General features: G+C 40.0%; 2 protein-coding genes across 2 annotated transcripts in view; both read left to right on the top strand.

Moving 5' to 3' along the window:
- LOC122541488 (zinc-binding protein A33-like) overlaps positions 1-16,681 on the top strand; it is a 492,570-nt gene that overhangs the window by 34,009 nt on the left and 441,880 nt on the right. The window lies entirely within an intron of this gene.
- LOC122541190 (E3 ubiquitin-protein ligase TRIM39-like) overlaps positions 1-16,681 on the top strand; it is a 46,179-nt gene that overhangs the window by 4,413 nt on the left and 25,085 nt on the right. Inside the window, exon 3 of the mRNA XM_043677817.1 lies at positions 9,233-9,514. Coding sequence (XP_043533752.1) covers positions 9,233-9,514 — 282 coding nt within the window. The remainder of the gene's footprint in view (positions 1-9,232; positions 9,515-16,681) is intronic.

The following is a 16,681-nucleotide window of genomic DNA, read 5'->3' as shown; positions in this document are numbered from 1 at the left end:
ATTGTGAGGATGACATAAGAAATTTGCAGAGGGATATACAGTGGATAGGTTTAGTGAATGGGCAAAACCTTGGCATTTGGAATATAACATGGAAACTGTGAGGTTATGCATTTGGCAGGAAGACTATAGGAGCTAATTATCAATTTAATGGGAAAGATTTCATAAAGGTACAGCAGAGAAGGATTTGGGGATCCTCATGCATTCGTCACAAAATGCTCATACCCAAGGTCACTAAATAATGGGGATGGTAAATCGATGTTGGCCTATATTTCAAAATGAATGGAGTTTGTAAATAGGGAAGTCTTTCAAGACACTCATACAAGTCTTATCCAAGGCACTGGTCAGATTGCTACTGGGATATTGTGAACAGTTTTGGTCCCCTTATCTTGTGAAGTGTATACTGGCATTGAAGCAGTTGAGAAAGCTCACTAGTCATAGTCATAGAGATGTACAGCATGGAAACAGACCCTTCGATCCAACCCATCAGATTCATCCTGAGTATTGAATGATTTTCTTTTGAGGAGAATTTGAGTAGATTGGATTTGTACTCATTGGAGTTTAGGAAAATGAGAAAACTATTGAAACATTTCTGATTCTTTTGGGGGACTTGACAATGTGGATGCAGGAGCATCAGCCCTTCTTCAGGAAACTTTCCTGAAGAAGGGCTTATGCCTGAAACATCAATTTTCCTTCTCCTTTGATGCTGCCTGACCTGCGCTTTTCCAGCAACACATTTTAAGCTCTGATCCCCAGCATCTGCAGTCCTCACTTTCTCCCAATGTGGATACAGGATGGTTGTTTCCACTTGTGGATACATTTGGGACCTGAGGGTGTAATCTCAGAATACAGGTTAGATTAGATTAGATTCCCTATAGTATGGAAACAGGCCACTTGGCCCAACAACCCACACCGACCCTCCGAATATATTTACCCCTGACTCTAATGCACCTAATACTATGGGCAATTTGGCATGGCCAATTCACCTAACCTGCACATCTTTGGATTGTAGGAGGAAACCAGAGCACCCAGAGGAAACCCATGCAGACACAGGGAGAATGTGGAAACTCCACACAGTCACCTGAGGCTGGAATCGAACACTATAATCAAGCAGAATTAACATGGTTGCTTGAAGGGGAAATCATGTCTGACAAATTTAGTCCAGTTCTTTGAGGAAGTAACAATGGGTTAGATAATGGGAATCAGTAAATGCAATATGTTTGGATTTTAGTAAAGCACCAGACATAAATAGGCTTAGAGCCCACAGTATTGAGGTAGTTTCCTCGAATAGATAGAAGACAGTGTGATTAAAAAGGACATTTTCAGATGGCAACCTATAACCAGTGGAGTTCCAGAAGAATCAGTGCTAAGGTCACAATTATTTAGAACACATATTGCTGATTTGAATGACAGAAGTGACTGTACTGTTATCAGCTTTGTTGATGACAGAAGAATAAGTGGGAAGACAAATTGTGAGGATGACATAAGAAATTTGCAGAGGGGTATACAGTAGATAGGTTAAGTGAATGGGCAAAACCTTGGCATTTGGAATATAACATGGAAATTGTGAAGTTTTGCATTTGGCAGGAAGACTAGAGGAGCTGATTATCAATTTAATGGGAAATATTTCAGAAAGGTACAGCAGAGAAGGATTTGGGGATCCTCATGCATTAGTCACAAAATGCGCATACCCAAGGTCACTAAATAATGGGGATGGTAAATCGATGTTGGCCTATATTTCAAAATGAATGGAGTTTGTAAATAGGGAAGTCTTTCAAGACACTCATACAAGTCTTATCCAAGACACTGGTCAGATTGCTACTGGGATATTGTGAACAGTTTTGGTCCCCTTATCTTGTGAAGTGTATACTGACATTGAAGCAGTTGAGAAAGCTCACTAGTCATAGTCATAGAGATGTAGAGCATGGAAACAGACCCTTCGGTCCAACCCGTCAGATTCATCCTGAGTATGGAAAGATTTTCTTTTGAGGAGAATTTGAGTAGATTGGACTTGTACTCATTGGAGTTTAGGAAAATGAGAAAACTATTGAAACATTTCTGATTCTTTTGGGGGACTTGATAATGTGGATGCAGGATAGTTGTTTCCACTTGTGGATGCATCTGGGACCTGAGGGTGTAATCTCGGAATAAAGACTAGATTAGATTAGATTCCCTATAGTATGGAAACAGGCCATTTGGCCCAACAACCCACACTGACCCTCCGAATATATTTATCCCTGTCTCTAATGCACCTAATACAATAGGCAATTTGGCATGGCCAATTCACCTAACCTGCACATCTTTGGATTGTAGGAGGAAACTAGAGCACCCAGAGGAAACCCATGCAGACACAGGGAGAATGTGAAAACTCCACACAGTCACCTGAGGCTGGAATCGAACACTGGTCCCTGACATTGTGAGGCAGCAATGCTTACTATTGAGGCACTGTGCTGCGCCATTGCAAGGGTTGCACCTTTAAAACAGAGTTGATAGGAATTTATTTCTCTGAGGGTAGTGAATGTGTGGAACACTTTCCTGCAAAGGACTGTCAAGGTTCCTTATTTACTATATTCAAAGCTGCGATACACAGATATCTGCGCAGAATGGAAAGCAGAGTGGCCATGATCTCATTAAATAGCAGTGTAGACATAATGGGCAGAGCAGACAACTTCTCCTACGGATATATTCTGTTGAAGAGACATGAAGTCACAGAGATATGTCCTTCAGACCATGTGCCTGCACCAGTCAAAAACAAGCACCTAACTATTTTCTGCTCATTTTTCAGCATAGCATTGGCCCATAGCCTCGTGTGCCTTGGCATCAAAATGCACCGAGGTACTTAAAAGTTATGAGGTCTCTACCTCTATCTCCGTTATGGGCTGTGATTTCTAGATACCCAGTGCCCTCTGGATGAAAGTGTTTCTCCTCACATCTCGTGTAAACCATCTGCCCCTGACCTTAAATTGATGCCCCAATCACTGATCCTTCCAACAAAGGGAAAAGTCTCTCTCTGTTTATTTTATCTATGCCTGTCACAATTTTATACATTTCAACCATGCCCCCTCTCAATCTCCTTTTCTCGAAGGAAAACAATCCTAGCTTGTTCGATATCTCTTCATAACCGAAACCGGTCCAATCCATGCATCATCCTCATTGATCTCCTCAACTCCCTCCAGCGCAATCTCTCCCTCCTGTTGATTCCAGAACTGCACACAATGCCCTGGATGTATCTTAACCAATGTTTTATACAGTTCTGGCATTACATCTCTGCTCTTAATATCTGTCTTGGCTAATAAAACAAGTATACCAATATGCTGCCTTAACTACATTATCCATCTGTATTGATACCTTAAAGGATCAATGTATGTGCACCACAAAGGTCCATCTGACCCTCAGTGCTTCCCAGGGTCTGAATATTCATTATGTATTCTCTTGCTATGTTTGACCTGCCTAAGTGCATCATTTCACATTTATTTGGATTGAATTCCATTTGCCACTGATCAGCCCATCTAAATCCTCCTGTAATCTAATGCTACCCTCTTCACTGCAGTATTTACCATCCCACTAAATTTTTGTATGATTTGCAAATTTCCTGATCAAGCTTCCTGCGTTCAATCCTAAGTCTGTTATTTAAATCACAATAACAAGAACTCCAACACTGACCCCAGTGGAACTCTATTGGGCAAAGGCTTTCAGCTTTAAAAAGACCTATCAACCATCATCCACTGCTTCTGCCATAAATCCAATCGTGAATTCAATTTGCCAAATTTCCTTGCATCCATTGGGCCCTTAGCTTTGCTATCAGTCTTCCACACAGGACTTTATCAACAACCTTGCTGAAGTTCAAGTAGCACTCGATGACATGTCTGGTTATCTCTTCAAAAAATTTCATCCAAGTTGATCAGATAAGCTCCCACTTATTTGTCCCCTTATGAGCTTTCATACGTCCAGTCTATCAACCCTCTCCCTTCAGACATTTATTGCCAATAAAAGACTGTTGTCAGTGTACATGAATAGTTCCAGAAATTTTGAAATATCTTGAATTAGGGTGAGTAGACTTGCATAGAATTTGAGAAGGTAAAGCAAAGTAATTTTGAGCATTTGTCTCCACCTTCATAAGCAATATATGAGGCCTTTAGGGAAGCAATTCAGCAGGAAGAATTTTTTTAAAATCCTCCTTCCATAACTTTGAACTCACATAGAAAGCCAGAAATTTGCAACAACAGGACCGCATCGACATGCCAATCGCCATGCGCAGAATGTCAAAGTGAGTAGCTTAGAGGATATGTTGGTTGTGGCTGTGAGACCAAACATAATCACTGTTGATAGTGCGGAAAAGATGAACAAGATACTCGGGAGTTACAGGGATTTCTAATCAAAGGAGAAAGTAAATCTTCATTCCTGAAATTAGATATGTAAACCTATACTCAGCAATACAGGAGGCACTGAAATTCCTTTCCTGGGGAAAGGTATGACCTTTCCACCAGAAAGTGGTATCTGTGCCAAACCATTAATGAATAGTATCAGTAGAGGTGTATGTCTTTATTTTTATGTTGAGTGCACCTAGAGAGTGACCTAAATCTGGGATTTGGACTGTAGCGGTTGTTCCATCGTTTAAGTACAGATGATTACCTAGATGATTATTTGTATAGTTGTATTTGTCCACTTTTTGTATACTGGTAACTGTTGATATTTATTTCAGATAGAGTGGGGTATAAATGTAGGGCGATTTTACTAAACGTATATATGGCACTATTAAGACCACTCCTGGGATACTGCAAACAGTTTTGGTTCCCTTCTGTAAGGAAAGATATTCTGACTTTGAAGGCAGTCCACAGAAGAAGGTTCACTAAGTTGATTCCAGGTACGGAGAGATTTTCTTAAGAAGACAAGCTGAGTATGTGGGCTTGTACTCAGTGGAGTTTAGAAGAGTGAGAGTTGGTCTGACTGAAACAATTCAGATTCTTTGAGGGTTTGACAGTGTGATTGCAGATTGTTATTTCCCGTTGTGGGAGAGTCAAGGACCAAGTGACGTAGTCTCTGATCAAGGGATTACCAATTTAAGACCGAATGAAGGAAAAATCTCTTCCCTGAGGATAGTGCATCTGTGAAATTCCGTAAGGGCTGTCATGAAAAGCCACCAGACTCGAAGTGCTAACTCTGTTTTCTTTAAACAAATGCTACCAGAATGGCCGAGTTTCTCCAGCAACTTCTGTTTTTGTTTCAGATCGTCGACATCCACAGTTCTTTTGTTTTACAATTGTAATTGGTTTCATTTCAGCAAATTTCTGCATTCACCTGACTCTAATTTGTCTGGTTAATATCTCTTCCTGAAACCTTTAAACCTTTAAACAAGCTGCTAATACAGCCCATGTATTACTGGACAAGGTGTTCTTTATACTTTCCTCTGTGACACTTTTATAGCTTTCTGCTCCTGAGGTTTTCTGAAGAACAGAGGACTTTTTTTTCCAAGTTCTTACTTAGGACTCCTGATAACAGCACTGCTTTGTGGATCTCATTTGAAGTGAATCAAGTTTCTGTCTGAATGAATCTGCTGTGGGTCCCTTTGTGTCTCTGTCATTCAAATTACTAACGATTTTAACAATAGTAAAGTGATCATTTGTAGCAAATCAAAGCTTGTGTAAAAAGCATGTTGATGTTTTGTTGCTTACTAATTAATGGACACACATATTTCGAGAAGTGGGTGGGGAGTTGCCTCTGAACTCTGGCAAGTTGAAATAAATTTTGCATCAACTTTATTTTCAGCCAGTTACCTATGAGCCAGGTGACCTGGATTTAAATCTTACCCATCCCAGAAGTGTGTAATAACATCTCTGGACAGATTGATTTGAAAGTGTCTACCCAGGTTCAAGCTCCACTTTCTGTAGTGTTGTATGATATTATCTCTTGAGCAGTTTCTAAAGAAATAACTACTCTCAGCAAGACTCTACCATCAAGCAACTTAACATTCTTGTTGAATACTTCATGTGTCACGGCACGTGCAAAATAATTATCATTGAATTCTTGACTAGTTTCAATTTGAAGGCCAATGAAAACAAATTATGCCACTAATAGAAGCTAACTTTCTACAGACGACTTAATTCATTTTTACAGCATAAATGCAGCAACTTCTTGAGAGTTAGGTCGAATTTGATGTTGTGTTCCAGTTGTGAGCCTGATGACAGAGCAGCAAAATCACCAAACAATTCATATCAATTCATATCATATCAATGGCATATCTCTTCCTCACCACTCATTTCTAGATTTTTGATATCCCAAAATCTCTATTATTTCAACACTATATTCACACCCACTATGGTATTGCTTCAGCTCTGTTCAACTTAGAAATTTCTTCAAGCTAATGGAGCTTTCAACTGTTCCATTTAAACCTGGCCATTATGTAAGCAGAATTAAATATTGCTGCTTACAAAAACAGGGTCAAGTGTTGCACTTGACTTTTTGACCTTTTTTCTTTTAAAAAGATCAAATCTTCATAGAACTGAAAATTAGAATTGATTATTCCCTAAAAGTTAGAAACTAAGTTCTCCAAAAATAATAATGCATTCTAAATCTTTATCACATAGGTGAAACGAATGTGTCAATAAATGACGTAATTGTTTTTCTAGTTTTAATTTTGTTCACACTTTTTGTTTTCAAATGCATTTGAAAATGACATTTCATTTCATTTCATTTCATGTGGGAAGGGGGAGATGTTTTTATTTAACTCTTTTGTGCACTTGACATTAAAGTATGTAGATATACCTTTTCTCATTTAAAGAAAAGCAATGAAAAGACGCTTCTAAAAACTTTGTTTTAAGCAGAGAAACAACACGGCTTCAGATAATTCTGGGTCTTTGTTGCTTGAACTCACTTTTGGGAGGGGGAAAAAAAACCTGACTCTTTTAGAACTGGGTTTATGGCTGTTCCATGTGAAAAGTGTTCACCAGCTTGGAAATTCTGCTACAAAAGAAAAACTGTTCAGCTCATGTCTTCTGTTTCGGAAGCGGTTTTTATGGTGAATTCAGTGTGAAACGTAATTGATTATCCATATGGAAGATTGACTGAAAGAACTTCTCAATATTGTATTTCCTGAGCAAGCTGTGCCTGTCAGGACTGCAGAGACAGCTGTGGCTATCTTGACCACTCTTAAAAAACACCAGACTTTGGAACATTCCACGCCTTTGTCCTTTTGCCTTCATAAATAACCAGCAATCGCCACAAAGTGTTTATTTGTTTCTTTTCCAAGTGAATTTCTGCAGAGTAATACTTTATTTCCCCTTGCCTTGAATGTGCAGTGGGTTACCATTGAACAGAAGCTGAGCTGGTCTTATTATTTAAGCACTATGGTTACAACAGCAGGTCAGAGGTGCAGAATCCGGCTGTGGGTAACTCATCTCTCTAACTCCCAAAAGCCTGCCCATCATTTACAACGCATGAGTCAAGACTGTGGTGGAATGTTACCCATTTGCCTGAATGAGTGCAGCTCCAATTGAGTGAAGTGATTCATGAAGGCATTTTCACCGTGTTATCTAGGGATGAGCAGTAAATGCTGAGCCAGTCAGCGATTTCCACATTCCTTGGATGAGAAAGACAACATTGCTCATGTTATTGAAAAATTAAGAGTATTGATGGCACATTGTCTACACAAACTGGTTAGAATATAGTCAATGATCTCCTTAGAAGTCTGCTAGTTGGCTAGTGCCTGACCCTCGTATATAAATAACCCCATCCTTCGAGGTTAGAATAGGATTATCACAGGGAGAACATGACATGCAGAAGTTTTAAAAACGATTAACATTATCAGAACTATTACTCTAGATCCTGAAATGTATCTAATCTTTCCCGATGTAAATGTATAAAATATGTATATGTGTAATATGTGTATTATTTTTGTTTCCTCAATTTACTCTTTGTTCCTCCCTTTTTGAATGTGTTCATATCTGACTGGGGGACAATTCCATGGCTATCAGGAATCCTGACCTTCTCCTGCATGAAGCCAGTAATAGTTTTTTCTTTGTCCTCCACTCCTCACTGACTGTGGCTGTACAGGACATTGGTTAGGCCAATGTTAGAATATTGCGTGCAATTCTGGTCTCCTTCCTATTGGAAAGATGTTGTGAAACTTGAAAGGGTTCAGAAAAGATTTACAAGGGTGTTGCCAGGTTTGGAGGATTTGAGCTATAAGGAGAGGTTGAATAGTCCCAGGCTGTTTTCCCTGGAGTGTTGGAGGCAGAGGGGTGATCTTATAGAGGTTTATACAATTCTGAGGGGTGTGGATAGGATAAATAGACAAAGTCTATTTCCTGGGGTTGGGGAGTCCGGAGCTAGAGGGCATAGGTTTAGGGTGAGAGGGGAAAGATATAAGAAGGGGCAGCTTTTTCATGTAGAAGGTGATACGTGTATGGAATGAGCTGCCAGAGGATGTGGTGTAGGCTGGTACAATTGCAACATTTAAAAGGCATCTTGATGGGTTTATGAAAAGGAAGGGTTTGGAGGGATATGGGCCGGGTGCTGGCAGATGGGACTAGATTGGGTTGGGATACCTGGCCGGCATGGCTAGGTTGGACTGAAAGGTCTGTTTCCATGCTGTAGATGTCTATGACTCTATGACTGCTTGAATCTGCTAATATCAGCACTTCAGGAGCCTCTCTGAGAGCTTCAAGCCATACAAGGTCCAAACTATAATTACAGCTCTCTCAGTAAAATCCCAGATAATTGAAAGCAGAGAACTTAAATTCCCACTCATCTCAATGATGGTGTACCCACTCTGTATGGTTCAAAACCTAACCTGATTAAGGCATGTTGAATGCTTTAAAGTATCTCTTTTATCTCTTAACTTCCAAAATAAACATTTCTCGTCAATATAATTACATCAGTCATCATAGACAGCAATTTGACAAGTCTACTTTGTGTTTTTATAGCTCTTATCCTTTTAGCAGTTAACCCTTTAATTCAACATGACCTCAATCTTTTAAGTGTAATAGGCTTCAAATTGCTTGACTTGTATTTAACCAGATTTCTATAATTCTAAAATGGAATACCTAAACATTTACTACTGAACCACAAGCCATTAGGTAGATATATGCATCTAAATCCATCATGTTAAAAGAAGATTTCTCAAAGGCCACAGGAAGTGTTCTCAGGACTTCTTGCTATATCATTTGTCTCATATCAATAAACGTTGTCGTTGCTCCTAACAATTGGTATTTCTGAATTTATTCTCTATTGATTACAGGTATTGGGTGTCAGCCCTGGATTCAGATGGAGGCAGCTGATATAAATGAAATCCAGCTTGTGTGTAAATCCACAGGATGGTTCCCTGAACCAAAAATCTACTGGTTTAGGGAGGATGAAAATAATTTAATACAAGCTGAAACAAGAGCGCATCTGGACTCTGTAGGTCGTGTTGACATCCAAAGCAACATTGTAGTAACAAGACAATCGTCAAACAGGTTTACATGTCGTGTACAAAATGTACATCTGAAAACCGAACAACAAGTAACAATCAGGATATCAGGTTTGTAAATTAAACATTTCAGTAATAAAGGCAAAGGTGATTTAAACGCTATCTTAAATCATAAACTTAACTGTCTCTATGCCATGTTATGCTAGGTCAGGAGATGACAATATGATCCCACCATTCTTATCTCTAACCTGTTTCTGTTGTGATCCTAATTCCAAATAAGTTTAAACAAGAAATTTAATATTTTATGTTGATGATGACAAACTTTGGACACTCAGGAAGGTAATTTTTTGATGACAATATGATCCCACCATTCTTATCTCTAACCTGTTTCTGTTGTGATCCTAATTCCAAATAAGTTTAAACAAGAAATTTAATATTTTATGTTGATGATGACAAACTTTGGACACTCAGGAAGGTAATTTTTTTAATGTCACTAACAATATTAAAGTTTTATGTAATTTATCACTCATATTAATACTCTACCAGAACCACAAACTCCTTCCCTATTTTGATTGTTGCTTTCAATTTGCAGAAGTTAAAATTGACAACATTTAATGGTCCCCCAAGTGTTGACATAGATAAGTGATAATGTATTGCCAGTGACACCAATAATGATCACTGTTGCTGCTGAAGGCGGGATGCTTCTGGAAAACTGCCTGAAGAATGGTGTGTTGAACTTTCCGGCCAATAGTGTGACCCAGTCCAAACATGCCCCATATCTCAGAAAAACATTCAGGCAGAATTTGTGTAGTATGTGGCAAGAGCCCATTGCTTCTTTCTCTTGTTTTTAATCCCTTTACATCTTAGGGCATTGTTGCTGAGTTAGCAGATGATACAGAGAATCTATAAGATCTTAAGACATAGAAGCAGAAGTTAGGCCATTCAGCCCATCGAGTCAGCTCTGCATAATCCGGTGATGTTTCTCAACACCATTCTTCCATTTTCTCCCCGTAACACTTGTTCCCCTTGACAATTAAGAACCTCTCTATCTCTATCTCTAAATATACTCAATGACTTAGCTTCCATAGTCTTTTGTGGCAGTGTCTTTCATAGATTCACCACACTCTCTTTGAAAAGATCTTCCCTTTATTCTAAGGCTTTGCCCTCGGGTCCTGGTCTCTCTTACCAGTGGAAGCATCTTCCCAACATCCTCTCTGTCCAGGCCATTCAGTATTCAGTGGCAAGAGAGGTAGCACAAAGGAACTTTGAAATCCTGGTTTGTGATTCTCTTGAGGTTAACCTGCAAGTTCAGTTGGCAGTGAGGAAGGCAAATGCAATATCAGTTCTGAAGTAGGGTCAGTGGACCTGAAATATTAATTCTGCTTTCTTTGCACAGATGCTGTCAGACCTCTTGAGTTTTGCCAGCAATTTCTGTTTTTATTTCTAATGTCCAACACCGGTAGTTCTTTGGTTTTTCTGCAGTGTTTGCATTCATTTTGAGAGGGCATAGAAGAGCAGGGATGAAGAGCTGAAGCTATATTAGTCATGATGAGGTGCTGGTGTTGTACCGGGGTGGACAAGGTCAGACATCAGACAATACCAGGTTATAGTCCAACAGGTTTATGTGAAATCACAAGCTATCGGAGCACTGCCTCTTCATTATGTAAAGCAAAAGATAAGCACTCAGGCTCTGAATTTATAATCACAGATCAAAAGAGCATACAAATGGTGTGCATGAAGTTTCGACAGGCCGAATAATATGTCTTTGCGGGTGATCAAGAGTGTCACATGGTGTGAGTAAAGTGTCAACAGCTGAATAGCAAGTGAAGGGATGAACTATAATCTGATTAATTGAGGCAGAGAGATAATTACAAAAAGTTAAAAATAAGGTGGTGCGAGAGACAAACCAAATGACTGGAATAACATGGTAGGAATAAGCTGCGTGCTGAGAGTCAAGCAAAGTAACAGGTAATCTAAAATTGTACAACCTAATTAAGAGTTCGATATCGTAACAAGTTATCAAGGTGATGGTGTCAAAACAGGACAGTAAGGAAGATTTGACAGATACAGAGCAGTATGACGGGGTTACATGTTAGTGCGACATGAATGATGGGTTGAGGCCATCTTCATGGGTATGGAACTTTGCTGTCAGTTTTTGCTTGGCGATTCTGTGTTGATGTATATCTCACAGGCCACCTTGGAGGATGCTTACCAGAAGATCGGAGGCTGAATACCCTTGATCTTGACCCTGGACTAGGAGGGAACGTGCAGTCTGACGATTATTGCATGGTGTCCATTCATTCATTGTCATAGTGTCTGCATGGTTTTGCCAAAATAACATGCCTTGGGCACCTTTGCCTGCAGCGTATGTGGTGGCCATCATTGGCTGAGTCACATGAGTATCTGCTGGGTACGTAGTGGGTGGTTTTCTCACGCGTGATGGCAATATCCATGTCAATGGGTAATGTGCTGTGAGAGTGATGGTTTGTTTAGGTAGGCGGTTGTTTGAAAGTGAGAAGTGGAGGCATAAGGATGATCTTGGCAAGACATCATTGATGACAAGTTGAAGGTAGCAAAGAACATGGCACAGTCTGTCCACTCCGGGGAGGTACTGGACGATGAAGAGTACTCTATCGGTTGTATCCTGTGTCTCTCCTCTGAGGAGGTTGTTGCGGTTTTTCACTGTGGCACTGCAGAATTGGCAATCCATCAGTCGAGCATCGTATCCCATTCTTATGAAGGCTTATTTCATAATCTTTGGTGTCCATTGTGTTCCTCCTCATCTGAGCAGATCCTGTGTTTGCACAAGGGTTTGTCCATATGGGGTGGCTTCTTTAACATGTTTAGTGGGGAAACTAAAGAAGTGCAGCATTGTGAGGTTATTCATGGGCTTGTGGTAGATTGAGGTACTGAGGTGACCGTTCTTGATGGAGATGCGTGAGAGACTGAAAATGAGACTGATTCCGAAGAGTAGTCCGTGGTAAGTCTGATGGTGGGATGAAACTTGTTGATATCTCTGTGTGGGTGTTTCAGTGATTTCTTGTCATGAGTCCAAAGGAAGAAAATGTTGTCGAAGTATCTGGTGTATCGCATTGGTTGGAGGTCCTGCGCAGCAAAGAAATCTTGCTTAAACTTGTGCATGAAAATATTGGGATATTGAGATGCAAATTCTCCAGCACCACCTTATTTTTAATGTTTTGTAATTATCTCTCTGCCTCAATTAATCAAGTTATAGGTTATCCCTTCACTTGTTATTCAGCTGTCGACACTTTACCCACACTGTCTGACACTCTTCATCACTTGTAGAGACCTATTATTTGGCCTGTCAATACTCCACTATCTCAATTTGTATGATCTTTTGATCTCTGTGATTATAAATTCTGTGTTGAATGCATCTCTCCGGGTATCACTCTGAAAGCTTGTGATTTCAAATAAACCTGTTGGACTATAATCTGGTGTTATCTGACTTCTGAGGCTACATTAGGCTTTAATCAGACTGCATTTTGAATATAGTGAGCAGTTTTGGGAATTGAGTATAATTTTTCTTTTTAATTCACTCACACGATGTGGGGATGGCTGGCTCAACCAGCATTCATTGCCCGGAGGGCAGTTAAGAGTGAACCACGTTATGAAGGAGCAGCAGTCAAAAAGTGAGTGCTTCCAAATAAATCAGTTGGACTATAACCTGGTGTTGTGCGATTTTTAACTTTGGTCTCATACTCTACCACTGTACCAACACCAACTTGTGTTGAAATCTCACTGTGACAGCTGTGAAATGTATACAGTTTCAGTGAAATAAATGTGGGATAAAAGGCTGATGTCAGTAATTATGGTGATGATAGATATAGGTTGTTGTAAAAACCCACCAGTTTTACTGATTTTTCCCAGGGAAGAAATTCTGCTGTTCTTTTTTGTTTGTGCTCTGGCCTCTACATGACTCTTTAAAACAGCAACATGCTCTGTTTTGTATCTCAGAGAGCTGGGCAGTGAGTGATAGACCTGGAATTTATGCTCACCTCTTTTATTTATAAATACAGATGGCAAACCACAAATCAAAAAGCCATAGTTGCAGCCTTTTTCCGTATAAAGACAATTAATTCTCTCTATCTGAATATTATTAAACATCAAATTAATCTAATATTAGTTGTACTCAACACAGTAGCTCACCACAATTCACCACGCAAAAATAATTCCTCCTCACCCCACCTTGCACTACTTGACCAAAACTGTAAATCGTTGCTGGGGTCTTAAAGCTGGATGTGGAACTGTTCTTCTTCTGTTTTTATGGTTAAAAGCTGGGGTTCTCTTTCTGCTACTAGAATTGCATGCGAAACAACCTTTTTTTTTAATTGAATTTGCCTTTGCCAAGGTGTGTTTGTCAGTTGTTACTATGTTGGAACAGTTACTATTTAGCAGTTAAATTATTATTCTGCAAGATTTTCCAATACAGTTCTTACTTAAATTCTTTCTTTTGTTGTATTTTAACTTTTAGTGTATGATCAAAGTTTGTGAGAAGATTTGTAGCTCGGGTGCTCGTTGCTGTGGTTCTGCTCGCCGAGCTGGGAATTTGTGTTGCAGATGTTTCGTCCCCTGTCTAGGTGACATCCTCAGTGCTTGGGAGCCTCCTGTGAAGCGCTTCTGTGATGTTTTCTCTGGCATTTATAGTGGTCCCTCTAGACATTTCTTCAGCCAGAGAGTGGTGGGTCTGTGGAATTCATTGCCACAGAGTGCAGTGGAGGCTGTGATGCTAAATGTCTTCAAGGCAGAAATTGATAAATTCTTGATGTCACAAGGAATTAAGGGCTGAAGGGAGAATACGGGTAAGTGGAGTTGAAATGCCCATCAGCCATGATTGAATGGCGGAGTGGACTCGATGGGCCGAATGGCCTTACTTCCGCTCCTATGTCTTATGGTCTTATAGAGATTCTATGACCAGGTGACTTATCAACTCTGAGCTTCCTTTCTGGGGCATCCGCCCTATCAGTTTGCACTCCATCTGTGAGTTTGACCCTCTCCGTTCTGCTGATATTTATCAGCATCCTTCCTTTAGTAAAAATCAAAACAAAGTCCTCATTAAGTATTTGAACCTTGTCCTACATCTGTAAGCATACATAACCGTCTTGTCCCGATCAGCCTTGCCCCATTTTTTACTGCCTGGTTGATATTTACGTATCAATAGAAGAATTTTAGATTCTCTTTTATGTGAAAAGAACAGAATGTCACATAACCTCTTGCCAATTTCTTCTTCACTTTTACTCAACTTCCTTATTCTTGTGGGAGGTGTTCATTATGTTATGAGCATTTGTTGCCTATCCTTAGTTGCCCTTGACCTGATTGATTCTTTATTGCTGTTGAAATGGCCTAGGCCTGCAGTCTGGAGTAATATCACACAGGGTAGGGACATAGAATGGCGTATAGGTATAGCGATAAGCCATTTGGTTCTTCGAATCTGCTTTGTTACTCAATATGCTCATGGCTGATCATTCAATTCAGTACAGTTGCACTTTCTTCCCTTATCCATTGATCACTTTTTAGTCCAAAGAACTATATTTACATTTTCTCTAATCTTCCATGTTTTGGACTCAACCATTTGTCTGTGGTAGAGAATTCCCCAGGCTCACCATTCTGTGGGTGAGGAAATTTCCCTTCATATCTGTTCTATAAGGCCGACCTTTTATCCTTAGACTGTGTCCCAGAACAGTTGGTTTCATCCACATAAGACGTTAGTGAACCAGATGGGTTTTTACAACATATTGCTGGTTAAATGTCACCCTTAGACAAGCTTTTAGCATCACATTTTAATGAATTAAAATTTCACCATCTGCCATGGTGTCGAACATTAGCTTGGGTCCCTCAATTTGTGACAGTACTATCACATCATTGCCTCCCCCATTTACCATGTTTGACCTGTTCCACACTTGAATAATTCACTTTACATCAATTATATGTTCTCTTTAATTTTGTTTTCTTAACTTCCCTCAGTCCCTCCCATTCATGGAAGTCCTAGCTGTGCTTTCCTAACCTTTTATCCTTGTTCCAATGTCCACAGCCTACATTTAAAGCATTTCTTAAAGATCCTCCATTGTCCAAATCAGATTTTCATCTCAATGGTTGGTTCAATTTGTCTTTGGCAAGATCACACCATTCGAAATAACCTTTTTCATGGAAGTTCTGCTTCAGTCTGTTTCTTGCTCTCCTCCATTGCAAACAAAAAGCTCATAGACACATATCCCAGGCAAGATCCAGAAGTTCCTCTTTCCTGATTGGACAGAGGGCATACACTTCCTGAACAAGTTTTAGGAATCCCTCCTATTTTTTATGTTAACATTATTGTAATTGATGAATGAAACCCAACTCCTATTATTTAGTCTCTGTTTTTATCATCCTTCATAATTATCTTGGCTGGTTTTGAGTGTAATTTAAGTCATGTATATTAAATCAGAGAATTCCTAATGTGTGGTAGCAGACCACTCAGCCCATCAAGTTCCATCCAGCTTCCAAACAGCTTTCCACTCAAACCCACACCCCCGTTACACCAAATTTGCCATGACTGATCCACCTAACCTGCACACCATGGGCGGTTTAGCATGGTCAGTCCACCTAACCTGTACATTTTTGGATTGTGAGAGGATGCCAGAGCAGCTAGAAAAAAGCCCTGGGGAGAATGTGCAAACTCCACACAGACAGTTGCCCGATGCTGGAATTGAACCCAGGCCCCTGGAGCTGTGAGGCAGCATGCTAACCAGTGAGCCACCATGCTGCCCGAAATGTCCCGTACTTGCAGATGTAGAATTTCCATGTTTTATGTAGCTAACTATTAGAGAGTTAAAAAGGCTTAATATAACATAATGCAGATTTTAACGATATATCATATTGTAGTTATTGTTGTTGCAAGGATTGAGCTACTTCAAGTGCTCTGCACAATTAAAATTGCACACGATATCTCCCTGAAGCCTCTTTCCAACCACCTGCTAACTGATGGCTCAAGTACACACAAAATTTTCATTCTGGTGTAAGACATTCTGACATTAAACTGGGGTCATTCCGATAAGAGTCATAGAGATGTACAGCATCGAAACAGACCCTTCGGGCCAACTTATCCATGCCGACCAGATATCCCAACCCATTCTAGTCCCACCTGCCAGCACCCGGCCCATATCCCTCAAAACCCTTCCTATTCATGTACCCATCCAGATGCCTCTGAAATGTTGCAGTTGTACCAGCCTCCACCACTTCCTCTGGCAGCTCATTCCATACACATACCACGCTCTGAGTGAA

This window comes from Chiloscyllium plagiosum, chromosome 37, assembly GCF_004010195.1.
Source record: "Chiloscyllium plagiosum isolate BGI_BamShark_2017 chromosome 37, ASM401019v2, whole genome shotgun sequence".
NCBI lineage: Eukaryota > Metazoa > Chordata > Chondrichthyes > Orectolobiformes > Hemiscylliidae > Chiloscyllium > Chiloscyllium plagiosum.
This window is presented reverse-complemented; position numbering and strand designations above follow the sequence as displayed.